Source organism: Dermacentor albipictus, chromosome 1 (assembly GCF_038994185.2).
Source record: "Dermacentor albipictus isolate Rhodes 1998 colony chromosome 1, USDA_Dalb.pri_finalv2, whole genome shotgun sequence".
In the NCBI taxonomy this organism is placed as follows: Eukaryota; Metazoa; Arthropoda; class Arachnida; order Ixodida; family Ixodidae; genus Dermacentor; species Dermacentor albipictus.
In genome coordinates, this window is record NC_091821.1 from 385,332,335 (window position 1) to 385,349,662 (window position 17,328).

Below are 17,328 nucleotides of genomic sequence, written 5' to 3' on the forward strand. Positions count from 1 at the left end.
ATCACTACAATTTTCACCTGCCCATGACTGCTAGCTCTGGCATTCTCACCGGGGCAATATTGCTCTCGAGCGTTCCTGTTTTAGTAACCTCTCCGCCACCGACACCAACACATGGTTAGGTTAGCCAGCCTCCTTAAGATGCGCAGACTGTTGCTGGAGAGTGGTTTTCATTAGGTGTGGGCATGATTTTCTAAGGGAGTTTTTGAAAAGCATGTTAGCTATGCCCCCCTTCAACGAGTTTGAATGGGCTGAATGAAATTGGAGAAGAGGCTTCTTAGCTCGTGGGTTATAAGCCCAGCAGGTCTTACTATCAGTAAAGATGAACTGAACGTCAGCAAACCGAAGATTATTGTCGACAGGCACTTCAAAAGTCACGTCAAGAGGCCTCAAACACTCGCGAAAAATTGTAAAGGTATTGGCACATTTTTCTTGGAAATACTTACTAGGGCAATCTAAGAGCACTAAAAAATCGTCGACAAATCTAAAAGCTCTCCGAAATCCTGGTAGGCCTGTGAGGCGTGCATGTGCCTATCTAAATGTGCTAAGTAGAGGTTGCTAAGGACGGGAGCTAGACACGACACTTCCAAATGTCTTCCTTCTGCAAATGCGGCCTGTTGTTCCACTATACAAAAGTTAACGATATGTAAAAACGTAAAAATTCTAAAAACCCTTCTACTGAAACACCTGCTTTCTGTGAAAACCTTGTGGCGCCATATTTGTCAATGCAATCCTCGACAAATTGAAGAAGGTCATTGTGCGGGATAGAGTAATATAATTCTTTAACGCCAGCAGAGAAGGCCTTGAAGCCTTTTTCCGCGGGGCCTTCTCTGTTGATGTTAAAGAATTATATTGCCGTATCCCGCACAATGACCGCACAATGAATGAAGTGTAAAAAGTGCAAACGGGGAAACGAGTATAAAAGTGCGTTTTGTCGAAAGGTGAAAGTGCGAAAAAAAAAGGCATTGGTCAAATATAAAGTAACTATGTACGTAAATAAGCGTTTGTTGCGGACATTCCTCGTTCGAGCATAAAGTGGTGCCGGAGTCGAGGCTGCAGCTGGCGACTGCCAATCAGAAGCGCGTTCGTGCAACGGCACGTGTCCCAACACGTCGCATGTTTTCCACGTCAGTGTTGCCCGCATTGTCCCAACCACACTCTCGAGTAGTGGAAGATGCCCTGCAGCTTCAACTCCCGTACCCTATTATTGGAGAAAGTAAAAAAAAAAAGTTATCGTGTACCACAGATGTTTCCCTTGCGCAAGTGCACGTAACTTCATAGAGGTAGAATATGCGAGCGAACATAGGAATGTTAGGCGACCCAGTTGGTAACTAAAAGACATTGTAAAAGCAATGTGAAGTGTGGGAGAACAAATGTGCAGCGGACGAGTCCCGGATTGCAGTCGCAAAACACACATTGAACAAGGCTCTCGTCGTAACCATGTCAATAACCGTGAACACACTTAGTGCTGCCGCATTGGAGATTTCACAACCAAGACACCACATGTTTGAGATCAGATGTAGTGGGTGAGCACCGATCGTGTACTACGTGGGCAGGCCCTGCATATTTTGACAATGAACCTCTCAAAGAGTGTTGATGCTTACTTCCTCTGTTTTGCCCGCTAATGGAAGCCTAAATCAGGCTCTGTAAATAACTTGTATGCGAGTGCGTTTCGCGTGTTTGTGTGAGTGTGCGTTTTAGTTTTCTTCACCGCTCACCATATATTCTACCTGGAGTATAATATCAAGCCTCTTAATATGCAAACCTATGCAGTTATTGTTAAAACTTAATCTTTCTTTCTCACTGCCAAGCTGACCCATTATGGCGGGAAGCCTGTGGCGTGGCCCCCTGTTGCGTGGGAACAATATTATTGGAAAGACACCTTGCGTCGTACAAAGTATGCTTTCCCATCTGAGTTTGTACGTTCACCGGCCATTTTACCACTCATTCATAGTCGCGTGTAATTGTACGAGTGACTCATTTCCTTCGACTTAATATGGTCGCAGGGAGAGACGTGGATCGGATCAGAAGCTTTCGTCGGCGGCACTGGCATCGATGCACATTTGTTTTGCGCTGCACGGTAGAGACTTGCCCCCTTTAGATAAGTCTTATGTGTGCGCTATAAGTGCGAGGAATACTGACTAGTATAAAACGTCGAGTCATAGCGCAGAGGCTCCACGGGACGTAGGGCTGCATTCGGGAAGAGCTTATCCGTGAGCGCCTGGATGTAGGACACGTTTTGGCCCAGGATCTTGGGGTCGCGCTCGATGGGTGGGACGGCCATCTTGACGCTTTGCTGTGACAGACTTCTACGATGGCTCTGCTGCTGAAGCTGAGGGTCAACCTGTGAGCGCGAAAGAGGAAAGAATTACGGACGTTGAAAAAAATAACTGCAGAGTGACTAGACATCAGTGAAGCCCCTCTACTGCGGATTTTGGTCCGACCCACCATTTTTGACAAACGTCTAGTATGGGTATGACAACTATAGTTGTCTTTCTGTCGGTCTAGCCATCGCAGTATTAGCTTAGTGCCTATTACGCTGCGGTGTTAAGTTCGAAAAAACAAAACCGTGTAAGATCACGGCCATGGTGGCCGTATTTCGATGGTGGCGAAATTCACAAACGCTCGTGGGCACTTAGATTTAGGTGCACGTTAAAGAACCCCAGGCGACCAAAATGAATCCGGAATCCCTCGCTATGGCGTGCCTCATAATGAAATCATGGTTTTGGTACGTAATACCCCCCTCCCCCCAATCTCTCTTTCTTTTTTTTGCCACTGGCCTGCTCGCCACACGCTCATCGTGACGGGTTGCTATGTCGACAAATCCATCACAGTGACTCAGTCTGTCTGGCTCAGTCTGACTATGGGGTTCCACTGATGACTAAAAGGCCGTGGATGAGAATGCCGCCCGCGGCGGCTGCATTCCGACAGGGGCACAATGCAAAAGCGTCCGTGTACCGCGCTTTGGGAGCGCGTTAATGAACCTCGGGCGGTAAAATCTAATTTGGAGCACTTCACCACGGCGTCTCCCATAGCCTCTGCGTTGCCTTTGGACGTTAAATCTTCAAACAACACTAACCACGTATAACATAAAGAACAGCGTTACTCTGAGGCACCATATTATGCTGCTCATGCATATGGAACTGAACAAGCACTATAAGTGATCGGGCTGAAGTCTCACGCTTGCAGTCAAACTTTTTTATCGTTCATTTCGCTGACAGGACGAGAGTGCCACTGTCTGCCACCTACAAATAAAAAGCCCGCGAGGGGTTGCTGCTGATATTTGGGCGATAAGGAGCACCATACTCACATATTCCTCTCCCAGCTTGAACCTGAACGGCCTTCTGTATCGGTCTGGAATGTACGGGAACAGGATGTCCACGATGGGGCAAATCAGTCTGGGGTTCATTTTCTTGGGATCGTTTGCAGCTACAGGAAAGAATAAAGAGTAACGACGTCAAAATTATATGGTTCAGCCCTTGCGCTGCTCAGCGCTTGGTAACACCGAATGATCAATTGGTTGAATAGTCACACTGCGTACAAACTCGGGGAGGGGGAGGGCGGGGGCGGTAGTTCTTCACCAAGAACAAGTATCAAGTCAAAATCTTAAGTGCACGTGACAGGAGCGTTGCCCTTCCTAAACTGATAAAAAAGGGCCACTGACATCAAATCGCAGCCTTTCTTCTACAGTTAGGAATTATAGCAACGTGGTTCCTTTCCTTATCGCTGGACTTTATGCTATATTGGTAAGCACTGTCCACTATTTCGTTCATTATAATCTTTCCTGTGCTTAGCTACATTGATGTCAGTCTCCTGATGCCAGACGTGTAGCGCGATGCTTAAATAGATGTGCTTAAGCGATGACAGTTGATTTTCTTTGATTTCAAATGAATGTCTGAAGGCATGTTAGAAACAAAGCATCACAGCTGCAAGAGTAAGTTTTTTTCACAGGAAAACTTTGAAAGAGGTCATGCAATGACCGAGGCAGTTCTTCAAGTAGTGTTTTTAGACGATGTGCCAATTTCATGCCACACTTCTCATTGGTTGAAACATTGTAGGAATACTAAGAGAATCTAGCTTTTACGTTTTTAAGAACTTTCTTACGAGAGGGCAATAAAATATGGGTTGGAATCAGGATACTTTGGCGTGGGGACGTAATTTTGTCGAGCACCTTTGTTAGTGTTTTCTGGGTTGTCCCACTGTTCGTGCAGCAGTTATTCATGTAACATTACTGCGATTTGCGAATTTCGCGAACATTCGCGAACCTCGCTTATTATGTACAGTCGGTGCCAAAGGTTTACGGAGCGTGAATTCCGCAAGAACGTTTAATTACGCAACAGTTTGTGCCTGGAGCCAGGGAATTGCATGGCACTGTGTGATCGCCTACATTAGTGCACACTAGAAATCTGAATACCAGGCTATTTGGACCCAGGCTGCAGAACCAATCAGTTTTTACTCATACGTCCCTCTCCCGCAGACTTCTGATGCCAATAACACCTAGGTATAGTTACACATCTAAGTTTGATACCAAACTGCACGAATTCGCACCAAAAATATCAAACTAGATTAACACAATCACGTTGAGCGTACCGTAGTCGTTAGCCGCGCTGGTGTGCTGATTATCCATAATAGCCAAGGGAAAGGTAAGAAAAGAATAGTCATGCTGTCCTGCTATGCCGGCGAATGAAAATATAATGAGGTGACAGCTATTGTAGCCTGCCGCAACAAAGAACCAGATTTAGCGCGTCTTTAGTGATTATGGCCTTTACCATGATAGCTAAAAAGATGATAGCGTGAGCATAGTCATGCGACCATCCATAAAAGCGAAGACGTTAGCCGTGTGGGTCGTCCATGACAACCAAAGCACTTAGAATGAGATTATGGTCAATAAGGTCATCACTGGGAGACCAACATGTCGGAGATCCGTGATGGCCGACAAGATCATAACGACAAGGTAGCCACACCAGCCTTTCATGGGAAATTCAGCTGACGAGACGACGACTGCACCGACCAAGATAATTACGCCAACTACCGCTTATGCTCCGAACTTATGAACCAACTCGCTTATGCTTATGCTTGTGTTACCTTGCCAATATAGATAAAGACGTGGTAACAAGGTTATATGGTAGCAAGGATAAGGTAACAAGGCCAAGTGAGTGACTACTCAGTTATAGTACTTACTAAGCAAAAATCTTGTAAGTCATGCGCCAAGTAGCAGGATAATGCCTCACAGGAAAAAAAATTCACACAACTCCCCTAAAACCAACCGTTTTCAGCCTTTATGACTAGACTACGCTCTTTCATCGATGACCTCAATTCAGCTCAGCCACGTAATTAAAGTGAATTGTCTCATCAACTGAACTAGAGCAAACTTATGAGGCAAAACCAACACGAGACCAAACAACGATAGACAAGAGGACTGGACGAGCGCTGCTCCAGACAGTTGGCTTCCTCGTCCTTATTTGCTCTCGTTCTCGTTTCATCTTCTAATAAAGCAGAGACGTAGTTTTGATTGCGCTGTTTCTGTCTGCTCGCTTATCTTCGAGCTTTACACGTTTGGGCAGGGATATAAAGTTAAAATGCAAAAGTATATGTCTTACTTGCATAGAAGCTGGCAGGAATGCCAACCAGGAAGCTTATGAGGAACGCCACCATCGTTTGCCACAGGTAAGACATCGAGTAGACGTCGTCACCGACGTCTCTGGAATTGATAAAGAAGAGACACAAAATCTTCAGTGAATAATTAATTCGTTGCACCGTTTCACCAATTAGGTAGGTTGAAGATACGGCGGAAAGCCTCTGGGCGCACGCGCCCGCTTGGAGAAATCCGAGCTCCCATCAATATTTGATGCGGCATTTCATGCGATGGGACTGCTAAACGCATCGTCGTGCATTTGGCAGCACGTCTCTGCAAAAGGGACGGAGACAATTTAACAGAACCCGAGTTTCTCAACAGTATAGGTAGGCTTAAACCTATCGTCTCCACTTTCGGATTATATTCAGTTACGAGGAGCAGCGCTTACTCGTTGGTAATCGTCGGGTGCACGTATGGCTCGGAGCTGTTGGTGGTGTTTCGGTACAGCGCGGGGCAGCCGTCCACTGAGAGCGGCGGCGAAGGGTATGTGGCCGGGTTAACCAGGCTCCCGATGCTGATCCACAGGGCGATGCCCAATGACGTAAGCAGGCCCAGCATGGCGCCCTGCGTGCGGCAAGCACAACTTCACAAACTCTAGCAGTATGCCTTCAGGGAAGTCAAATCTGTGGAGCTGACCTATAACCATAAGCCATAACGTTATAAGCTATAACCTAGAGCCATAACGTAGGCTTGCGGCGTCGAAACAGAAGTGAAGAAGTTTCGTAAATGTGCGCTCCTATAGCGTGCATGTGTTCAAGCAAAACTGTATGCATTCAGGGCGTCGTGATTCGGAACGAGCGGGCAAACGTGCGAGCAAGCGAGGAAGTGAATGATCGACAGGCGCACTGGTCGAATGCAACCTCATTACCGGCTCACGGCGTGAATGCATAGTTAATTGAGTCAGGATGAGCTTCATCAAACAAAACCAAGGAAGGGAAAGTGACAAGCTAAACGATCGAGGCAAAACTTTATCGGTGTTCTGCAGGTTCTTATAAGGGAACTAAAATGTACGTCCTTTAGATTAGCGAAAGATAAGGTGTTCAAAGCGCGAGGAATATTGGCGCGCTTTTAGTGCCTTTCGCGATTAGTCAAATTTCTTGGAAACCTAATACACGAATTCTATGTCTAATACTAAGCTTAATTATTCTTATTCTTATGTCTCGAACAACGGAATGCCATACGTACAATATAGCACATTTACCTGCTCCCAGTTCTCACACAACGCTGATACAGCCCTGAAAGACGGTCAACCACATGTTTCCCGTCTGCTATTTTACTTTGTTTCCACAGTACTCGCTTTAACGAGACGCTATGAAATGAGTGAGACTAGAGCGGCAGAACTCCGACGCAGCTGTTTATTTAATCTTGGACATTTTAGCGTAGATGGGTTGAAAATTGAGCGTGTTGGCAAATTTTGAAAGTCATTTGAGGGAGCGCTAGACGACGGAACAATTAGAAAGACAACACAATTTTGCAGACTAACAACCAGTTTTTATTTCAAGGAACATATGTACTGAAATACAATGCGCAAATAGTTAAAATCCGTTTACTTCGACGCCAAACGATCAACGCCTCGAATAACCCTAGCGCAGAGTAATTTCACACGATCCGACGATCGAACTGTTCAGATAATTGGGGCTCATTGTCGACTAAACTTAATGATGGCTCGCTTGCGCAAGAGGAGCCATTCCTACATGTATCGTGTGCGGTTCTACGATTTCGCGCCTGCTTTGGTCTCTGTGTCGCCTCAGGAGTCGACACTCATTAAATGCCGGGGTAAAACCGCACGGTGCTACATGAATGGCTGTGTTGCCACCGCGTCCGGTGGCGATAGACCCAGCATGTTCTCGGAGGCGTTCGTTGACGCACCGTCCCCTCTGTCCTACGTAGTTTCGGCCGCATGGACAGCGCGATTTCTTTCGCAACACCAACCGCACTGGCGACGAACTGTTGCGCGTGCTTCTTGCCGCAAACTTCGCGCCTCGGCTTCGTCCGGTTTACCTCCGTGCACAACGCGCCTAGCTTGTTCCATGCTGAAAAAAAAAAAAAACACGAGAACTCCAGCTCTTCCAGCAATTTTGTTAATGCAATGGCTCACCGTGCGTGCACACGGTGTGATCACGGTGGCCCTCGGCCGGCTTGCAGTCCTCGGTTCTGAGGCATTGTGTACGCGAAGCTTCATTGAAAGATTGTCAGAGATGCCCACCAGGACTTGCGATAGCAACTTTTAAGTTTCTCTTGCATACGGGGCAGCTGGCGTACACGTGCACACGTGCTCTTTGCTCATCACTCGCCACTTCAAATCCACGCTGGTCAACTTGTTCTAGGAACGCCGCAGATACTTCGCGCCTCGGTGGCGCCTGTCGTTTTCTAACAGTGCGGTATTCTGGTGCCACGTAGCACGAATTCAACGAACTACGGCTGTGCCTTCAAGATTTTGATTCACACCTATCCGCCTTTTCCCACCCATCTTTATAGTTTTTTGCTTGATTAGACGTATGACACGCCAGTAGCTTCAAACAAGTTTGTACTAACCAGTGCGAACATTAAGTTTAACTTGCTATCGGAAGTAAAATAATGCGTGACATGCATATCTCGGAAACACTTATGACATACTAGCTGTAGTGCAAACAATAAGTATAAGTTTATATGGCGAATAATAATAATAATAATAATAATAATAATAATAATAATAATAATAATAATAATAATAATAATAATAATAATAATATATCTTTATCTACACTGGCTACACAAGTGTGGATAGTGTGGCAATTCGGCATTTATTTTAATCTGTGAGAACAAAGTCTAGGTTCGCCCACTTACACGAAGCCCTTTTTTTTTATAATAGAAATGTCGCTTGAAAAATACACCTTCTGCTCCACAGTTTCGATGGGTGTAGGTTACAAACGGCAGACCAAGAGGCGGGCGTTGCAAACGCGTGACGCCATTTGGTTTGGTACTATAGTTGCTGTGAGTATACGTTATGGTGACGATAGTGAAGATTCGCTGAGAGTGTGGCATCGAAGTACTCGCGCGACCATGTGTCACAGAGGAAGGTGAGCTTATCTTCCATGAAGAGAACATGACCTTGCTCACGCATGGTGCCTATATATATATATATATATATATATATATATATATATATATATATATATATATATATATATATATATATATATATATATATATATATATATATATATATATATATATATATACACGGACACGCTCTTTCAGATTCCGCGCTGTGTTATATGTTGTCGTCGTGCGTTGCGAATTCGCGGAGTTTTGGATGCAGTTTGAGTAGACTTGTTGCTGAAAGGAAACTGTGGCGTTTAGTTTAGAGCACCGTGGTGCAGAGCATATACGCAGATATTGGGTGCGCAGTGCTTCCGTCTGCTAATGCAGAAGGCAACGCGCTGCCTGCTCTGATTGGCTATAATCCAGACAACCAAGCGCATCACAAAACACCATAGCCCCTGCCATGCACTACACTTGTCTGCAAGAGCCTGCATGAAGTGTACGTAAAAAATAGCGCTAATGACTCGTGCGATCGTACCTTTGATGAGACATGCGGGATGAACATCCCCATGGAGAAGAGGCCGAGCAGTGGCCCTCCAAGTCCGCTGTTTATTGCTGACTGTGCCTACAAGGCGATAGATCCACGTTGTTGCACGGTCTCACATATACCTTATTTAGGGTACGAATGTAAGCATGTTACGAGTGGACATTTATGTGACCGCCATACACAAAATACATTGAAATCATATGCTCCTTCTAGCTTAGCATTATTCACAGGCGCAATGCAGAAGAAAGAACCTAGCAGCACAGACTACGCCGCCCCAGACCAATATTCTAGGGACAGACCTGCTGCTGGTATAAAAATTACACCGGGTGCTACACTTGTAACCGAGCCCTTAAGCTAAAAATTAACCTCGCATGTCTTGTACGCATGCATTGGTATGCATCGCCTTCTGAGATGCTGAGGTATTACATCTGACATTCGCAAACTATACACAATGATGTATATGATATCACGATTAATTTCTTTCTTTCTTTTTATTGAACTAAATACCGGTACTAATGTCGCAGCTCATCGTTTAGTGGCCAACCACGCATTCTTAACCCTCTTTCTTTTTTAACGAGCGCCTTTTGTGCCAGTTTAACGAGACAACATTTACCCTGTTCGGCGTCGCAAGCGTTTCCATTATGATATGTTTCCATTTTTTTTCTCTTCTTCTTCTTTCTTCTTTTATTCCCTTTACCCCTTCCCCCAGCACAGGGTAGCCAGCCGGTACTTACACTGGCTAACCTCCCTGTCTTTCCTTCCCTTTGTCTCCTCCTCCGCCCCTGCCGCAGATACTGTATCTATCTTGGTCGACGTATTCTATAGCGGAAGAGGGCACAAGAGGATCATGCGTTCCCCCATAGTCTCTTTCCCAAGCAGTAATACAGGTCAACGCTGCTCTACTTCATTTGTGTGACGAGAACGGATTCATTCAGCCGGACAATACCGATAGGGATGAATTGACGTGACCATACATGACGATAGGGCAGCTTGTTCAAGACCTGCATAACGCTGCCCATAAGCATATCGTGCTTAATGAAACCAAAACCTCGTTATTAGAAATCCTGTTACGAAATATTTGCCACTATTGATTGCCGTCCAAACATGTGCTGCGTCCTATAACAATACTTGCGCATGTGCTACTCGGTGGACAGAAAATGTACTAAATCATGTATTGTCTGCTCTCGCTCTCGCCCGAAAGTAACCATTGCAGGTTACTTTCGGCTTAATCAATGTGAATATATTTGGTTATCTGTGAGAACAACAGAGAAGCGTACAGTACCGCCAGAACGTCTCCCAACTGCTGGGCCACCGCAACCAATGCAATAGATAGTATCCCGAAGAACACACCTGCGAAAAAATGTTATTCAAACGTTGAGTCTTCCTCACAAGCATTCTACAAGATCAAGGTTGATAAGCCAAACGTCAAAACGAAAAGTCGCTTCGAACACGCGCCCTATAACCAGAAATAGAAATATCCTGCTTTCCTAGCTGTCTCAGTAAATAGTCTAGTATAAATTCCGCGAAGGAAAGGAGTTAACCGAGGGGCCCGATTTTTATTAAAAATATAAGAAGCCAATACACACTGACACTGAGGATAACATAGGGGGAATTACCTGTGCTTAATAAATGAAATAAAGAAATGATAAATTGATGGAAATGAAAGTGGATGAAAAAAGAACTTGTCGCAGGTGGGGAACGATCCCACGTCTTTCGCATTAAGCGTGCGATGCTCTGCCAACTGAGCTTCCGCGGCGCCATTTCTCCATCCACTTTCTTGGGTATTTATGTGTCCTAGTAGAACCCTGGGAATGCTAGCCCGCGCCACCACTCACAGACCTTGGCGGCGAATGTGGAGCATCCTTTCTGCCACAGGCGTTACGAGAACACGATGTTTTTGGGTGAAGGCACCTGGTCAATAAACCTACACATGCTACCTGAAGGCATCAATGTTGCCGGATTCGAGATCCTCGCTATGTAATAAACGAGAATAAAGGGGGTTAACCAAGGAGACCGATTTTTATCGTTCTTATCATAAGAGGCCAACAGACACTGACACCAAGGACAACATAGGGGAAATTAGTTGTGCCTTATAAATGAAATAAATAAATAAATGATAAATTGATGGAAATGAAAGTGGATGAAAAAACAACTTACCAAAACAACAGCTGTTTCTTTATCCACTTTCATTTCCATCAATATATTATGTCTTTATTTCATTTATTAAGCACAAGTAATTTTCTCTATTAGTTGCTGTTTCTCGTTGCGATCGTCCGGCCTGGTTTTCCTTCTTGCGTCCTCGGATTTTGCGCTTTAAGTCAAGTATGTACTCGTAAAGAAAAGAAGTGTAATTTCACTGGATTGAGGAACCATAACTATTAAACAAGTTTTCAATTGCATAACTTTGCAAATGCGGCTGCCGTGGCCAGGGGTGCTATAACGTAAAACTATTCCAATATGTTTTTATTCCAATCTCCTGACGTCAAACTTGCGTAACCGGCGATGCAAGTATCGGGCGGTTACCAGAAGGGTTGTCTTAACAGACCAATCAAACGACCTCCTCGTTCATAGGATGTCACTTTTGCTTGCTTGAAAAACGAATAACATTGCCAACACTGAGCTGGTTGTCTCATTTAATTGGCTGACAAGAGGCGAGGAGCGCACTCAAGTGGAGAGGGATTCAAAGGGGCCGAGCCACTGCACTGAAAATCGATAACCGGAGTGAGAGGGTGGTGCCGGCGTCTGCGATTGGTCCGTTTTCTTTTGCTTAGTTGCGGTGGCTAGTCGAAAATCACGGCGGCATGCAACGGAAGCTTAAGAATGACGCTAAAACGCATTCTCAGCAGAGAAGAGTTGGCAGAACGAGGTCGTAAACGGGCCGAAAGTGCTCAAAAACGTTACACGGCTATGCAAGTTTTATTATATGCAAATAAACCCATGCTCTCTGTCAGGTGCGAGTAGCCAGTGCCTGAGCGATCGGCGGCGGCCACCTTTTATTCCTTTGAGAATGGGGCAGTCTGCGGCTATTCAGAAGAAAACTCAGTTTTGTTCGGCATATTATTGCATCTTTATCGAGTACACGTCACTTTGAAGCGTGAGTTTTTGTGGTTTTGTGACGTCGCGTGACAGGCAGGTGAAGTTGGTGCAGCCCGAAATCTTTTGACCAATAGCCGAGGGCTAATGGCGAAGAGGCGTCGAACCAGAAAGAACTATTTTTCTTTTATTGTGTCAAATCATGCATAATCAGTGTGTACATGTCATATCAAATGGGGGCTATCGCCGTTTTCGTGACTTCGCCTGACAGACAGGTGAAGTGGGGGTGGTCCAAAAAAGATTTTGACCAATCGCGGAGGGCTGATTGCAGAATTGGAATAGAAAAGTTTGGAATAGTTTTACGTTATAGCGCCCCAGGATTCAACACACGGCGATCTTGTGAAGGGCAATATCGCCGTGTGTTGGGTGCACGTTAAAGAAGCCCGGCTGCTCAAAATTAACGCGGAGTATCCCACTATGGCGTGCCTCATAATGAGATCCTGCTTCTGACAAGTAAAAGCCCAGAATTTATTTGTTTAATTAGCATAGAATTAGCATAGAATTATCTTGTTCTACCGCCTGTAGAACACGATAATTGGAGCACGTAACTTTCGGCGCATGTTCCACTGAGGTTGTATAATTGAGTGAATGTTCTTATAGATTGTAGATAACATGTGGATAGCATACAAGCACGTGCTACGCCGCCCATCCTAAGGTAACTCCAAGTGAAAAGTCTTTCCATGCACAGTCATTGTAGATGCTGTTTCATTGATAACGCGCAATGAGCAATAGTCGGGCCGTCTACGAGTTTCAAAGAGCAGCAGACGTTGGGACGTAACATATAAACTGCAACAAAATATGCGTATTTGCTCAAACATATAATGGGAAGAATAGCTGTGAGGTGATCAGTGATGTGTGATGTTATCTTCTCGAAAAGCTATAGCTGCAATGGTTTGCTTTTATTGCATGGTTGCCTGTCTTCGCTGCTCGTAACCTTGGTGTCTAAAACTATCTAATGTCTGCGGTTTCTAACCATTTGTTTGGATCAGTGGGCGCCTAAATTGATAGTTCGCATTAGGAGGAAGCTTAATGCAACATTTCTTTTCGCAAGAACACAAAATAAGTTTTCGGCGACCTTAGTACACCACTGGCTTAAAGGGAAATTAAAGGCAAATACTAAGTCGACGTGGACTGTTGAACTACCATTCCAGAAACCTTGCAAAGCTTGTTTCATGACAAGAAAAGACTTAGCTTACGAGCAAATTGCGTCTGAAAGGTCCGCATACCTTTAGCGCAATTCAAAACTCCCGCCCTCGAGCGGGGATTGGGGACGGTGCATACGTCATCGCCGTTGGTGAGTAAAACGGCGCCCGATAAACGGCGCTGCGGTTTTCTGCGAAAAACGCAAACGCCCGGCCATAGAGAAATCGAACCAAGACCACGTTGGATTCGCCGCTGCAGCTGCTCTTAGTCAAGTCGCGTGGACCGTTCGGGAATCCCGCGACACCACATGGACGCGGCATTCCCTGCTACTTTCAGTTTGTGCGAGTTTCGCGAGCCAGCAAAAGCAGGACAGCACATCGCGATAGCGAAGCTACTCAAACGAGAAAGTGCGGGTGGAGCAATGTGGCAAAAATGAAACCTGAGTTCGATCACACGCGTCGTTGTGAAGGGTAACGTCAATTAGTCTTTTTTCTAATAATTAAATAGAAATAGACAAGTAGCATTTTTTGTCTTATAATGAAATACAATCACGTTTTATTTGGGGTGTTTGAGTACTAGTGACAGAATTATGCCTCCGTCATCGGGCTAGTACTTGAATGTCCCGGAGGAGTCTGTAATCGTGTCTTCCATTTAACTCAATTTCTCCATCACAAAAGCTCTGTTCGCGATAATATTACCATGTTACACTTTCTCGAGCACTGATCTATGACTTTAGTTTCACTTAATATTTGCCTTTAGCGTCCATATAACTAGTGTATTTGAGCGCCCCACAGGTTCTTCCTAGCAGAGACTCCGTAAAGACGAAAATAGACGCGAACTCACCCAGGGCGACCATAATATGGGTACCGGTCGACTCTTTGATGCCTGGCCTGAGAACGGCGATAACGTCCACGTAGAAAACAGTTGCCAGTGCGTTTATTCCAGAAGACACAGAACTGCAATGTTAGAAACAAAGTGAAACGAAGGGTGGTGGAGCCGTGCAATAAAGGATCCAGTTCAAATCATCCTCTTACCTAAGTGACGCCATGAAGATTCCCGTTACGAACACACCACCCACCCCTGTAGTATCAGCGAGTACGTCCATCACAAAGTATGGCAGCAACTGTGAACGAGATCAGAAAATGAAGTTAGGCCACAACAATCTGTGGTGAGAACGCCTCGCTTACAGCTATTATATCTGTGCTTTATTTAATCTGATAACGATAAGCGGTTAAGTTGTTACACCCTGGACCTCATGATCTTGTTTAAAAAAAAAGTGCACCAAATGGTTATCAGGCACAAAAGTCAATCTTCGTAAGTCTGTTTTTAAATCACACCACATTCGTCGTTTGTCCCTGAATTTTTCGTGGAGCTGCCCGAGTCAATATGTTCGTTCTGCCTACTTCACTTTCCTGTTCTTTGAAGAGACAATGTTTCACATGAAATGTTATGCGAGATTTCATTCACGTTATCTTATTTCTGTGGAGCAAGAAGATATCTATTCCTGATTGACCGGCCAAGTGAGCGACCGATCGAACCCATCTTGCTTATAAGGAAGGCCGCTACAGAAGGCCTCAAATCAAATGCCCACCTGTACTTTCAACATGAGCTGAAATCTGCACTCACGGACGTTGTTACCGTATTCACGCAGATGGGTTCGAACCTGTAACACATTGCTCAACAGCAAAGAGTTATAACCGCGGAGGCATCGAGGTAGAGTTATACCCACTTCTACTTTTTTGTCCTCGTTTTCATCGGTATTTAGAAATCGATCATGCCGCCTTAGTGCGCCACAAAAGGTAATTCCCTAATTAGCGATGATGGCGCAAATTCCAGTGTCCATATGGTGGCTACTAAAACGATGACGCCTAAAGACAGCTTTCGACATGTGCATAGCTTGTTGCGGAAATGTACGGATCTCTAGTGATTAGAACGAAGGCAACTATCAAAGAAGACAAGAAGACGTCACCGCTCTTGCTCTTTGTCTTCGTGAGCTGCCCACAACAATTGCTTACCAAGTAGACCACTTCCATGCCATAATTTGCCTCAGACAGCGTAGCACAATACTTAGAGACGCGTTCATGGAAGATCAATGCCGCTAGTACCTAGTTTCTACCGCAGGGCCCAACACTCGGCCTTCGTCTAATCTACGTCATATTCTACGTCAGTAAGGCACCTCCGTGCGGCATTGTGAATCCGGTACTTACGGCACGTGCATGCTCTGCGAGGGAAAGAAGGAAACGTAGGCCTATCATTAAATGACGAGGAGGTCGCCGCGTTCTGAAGAACAATGAAATACAATTTGTTTGTGTTTTACATGAAAGCAAGCGCGAGCAGACTTTAACAGGATGTGTGATGCGAAAAGGAGCTAAATTTCGACATTTTAGATTAAGAGATTAACCAAAGAGACGGAAATAGTGTCCAGGAAGCAAGGGATGATACAGTTCCTAAAAGAGAGAGAGAAAGGAAATGCAGGGACGTTAAACCAGAGGCGAGTGTCCGGTTTGCTACCTTGCACTGGGTTGGGGGATTTAGGGGTTGCAAAGACGACAAAGAGTAAGAAGAAAAAGGAAGGAACAAGAAAAAAAATGGAATAGAAAAGAAAAACAAGTATTAGTGAGTGTTTTTATGTTTCCTGCAGTTGTAAAAGTCTTAGTTGCATTGTATGCATGCAGGGGTGGGGCATGTCAGGAGCTGGTTGGGGCAGTGGAGACCAGATTGGTCTTGCTGGGGAGTTTCCCTTTTTCCTTTTTTTTCCAGAATGATAAAGACGTCTTTCTATTTTAGAATAAGTCACTCACGTTCAGCTATGCAAATACATGGGCATTCAATGACACTCTTCTACGTGCGTATACAGTACTTCCTTTGAGAGGAATCACACCTACCTGGTCGGGTGTGTCGATCCTTTTCGTCAACAGAGGGTCACATGTGGCGTAGCGAGCGTACATCATCAGACCGCAGAGGCAGCTCAACAGCAGGATTAGGCACAAATACGGCAGGTTCAGCCAGACCACTCTGCATGAGGTAAATGTGCTTTTCAACTGAACGTCGAATGTTAGGAGCAGTGCGCAACTGCCGTAAACAACACGTATATTAATGAAAAAAAAACACATCATCACTTGTTTCGCCTGAATGCGAAGCATTTAAACCTATAGCAAGGTTACAGTGAACTAGAAAAGCAAGGTTTAACGCTATGCTGAATGCGTCTCAGAACGCTTGCGTGGTGAGGACTGTGCCAGATGCGTTGAATGAATTGAATTCCTTGGTTTTACTTTTACGTGAAAAAAACAACATTTAATTATGAGGCGTGCACCCCGTAGTGGGGTATTACAAATTAATTTTGACCACCAGGGGTTCTTTAACGTGCCCCCAGTGTACAGGACACGGGCGTTCTTGCATTTCGCCCTGTTAAGAACGGCCAGCTGCAGTGCAAGTTTGCCAGCCAGTTACGCCAGCGGTGGCAACCTCATCTAGCCATGGCGTGGCTAAGTCGACTTTGTGTCGGTATCAATACGCGCATCCTCCACTCTCCGTCGCTTCAGCTAGGATGCGTTGTGACTGAAGGAGTTCGACGAAGCAGGCTTTATGCGCAACACGACAAAGCGGACCTTATCTCCTACGGGCGGGGGGGCTGCCGTGGGAACGCCGACGGAGGCTCCTTCCCACGCACCGACCAAGACGCAAGACAACGCGCTACCCGGAACGGCTCCGAGTTCTACGAAATTCGTGGGGTGTCGGTTTCGGACCGTGAACACGTGTGTGTGTGTGTGCATGTGTGTGTGTAAACCGTCCTGCGGATGGGCGGCTAGTTTGCGATGACTAAACGAACGTTCGCGTCACTTTGTATCGCGGGAGGACCGAGTGTTTAAAAACTGCTGTTGTGCGGATG

At 45.4% G+C, this 17,328-nt stretch overlaps 1 protein-coding gene across 2 annotated transcripts in view; it reads right to left on the minus strand.

The window, feature by feature from the left end:
- Nucleotides 1-17,328, minus strand: part of LOC135902412 (sodium-coupled monocarboxylate transporter 1-like) — a 51,503-nt gene that overhangs the window by 11,561 nt on the left and 22,614 nt on the right. Inside the window, exons 8-16 of one of the 2 annotated variants that reach the window (XM_065432434.2) lie at nt 16,325-16,454; nt 14,474-14,562; nt 14,283-14,395; nt 10,486-10,553; nt 9,195-9,281; nt 6,021-6,196; nt 5,598-5,698; nt 3,308-3,426; nt 2,140-2,341 (exon numbers count right to left, since the gene is read on the minus strand). In XM_065432434.2, the coding sequence (XP_065288506.2) occupies nt 2,140-2,341; nt 3,308-3,426; nt 5,598-5,698; nt 6,021-6,196; nt 9,195-9,281; nt 10,486-10,553; nt 14,283-14,395; nt 14,474-14,562; nt 16,325-16,454 (1,085 nt within the window). The remainder of the gene's footprint in view (nt 1-2,139; nt 2,342-3,307; nt 3,427-5,597; nt 5,699-6,020; nt 6,197-9,194; nt 9,282-10,485; nt 10,554-14,282; nt 14,396-14,473; nt 14,563-16,324; nt 16,455-17,328) is intronic. The other variant, XM_065432435.2, reaches the window with a different exon arrangement.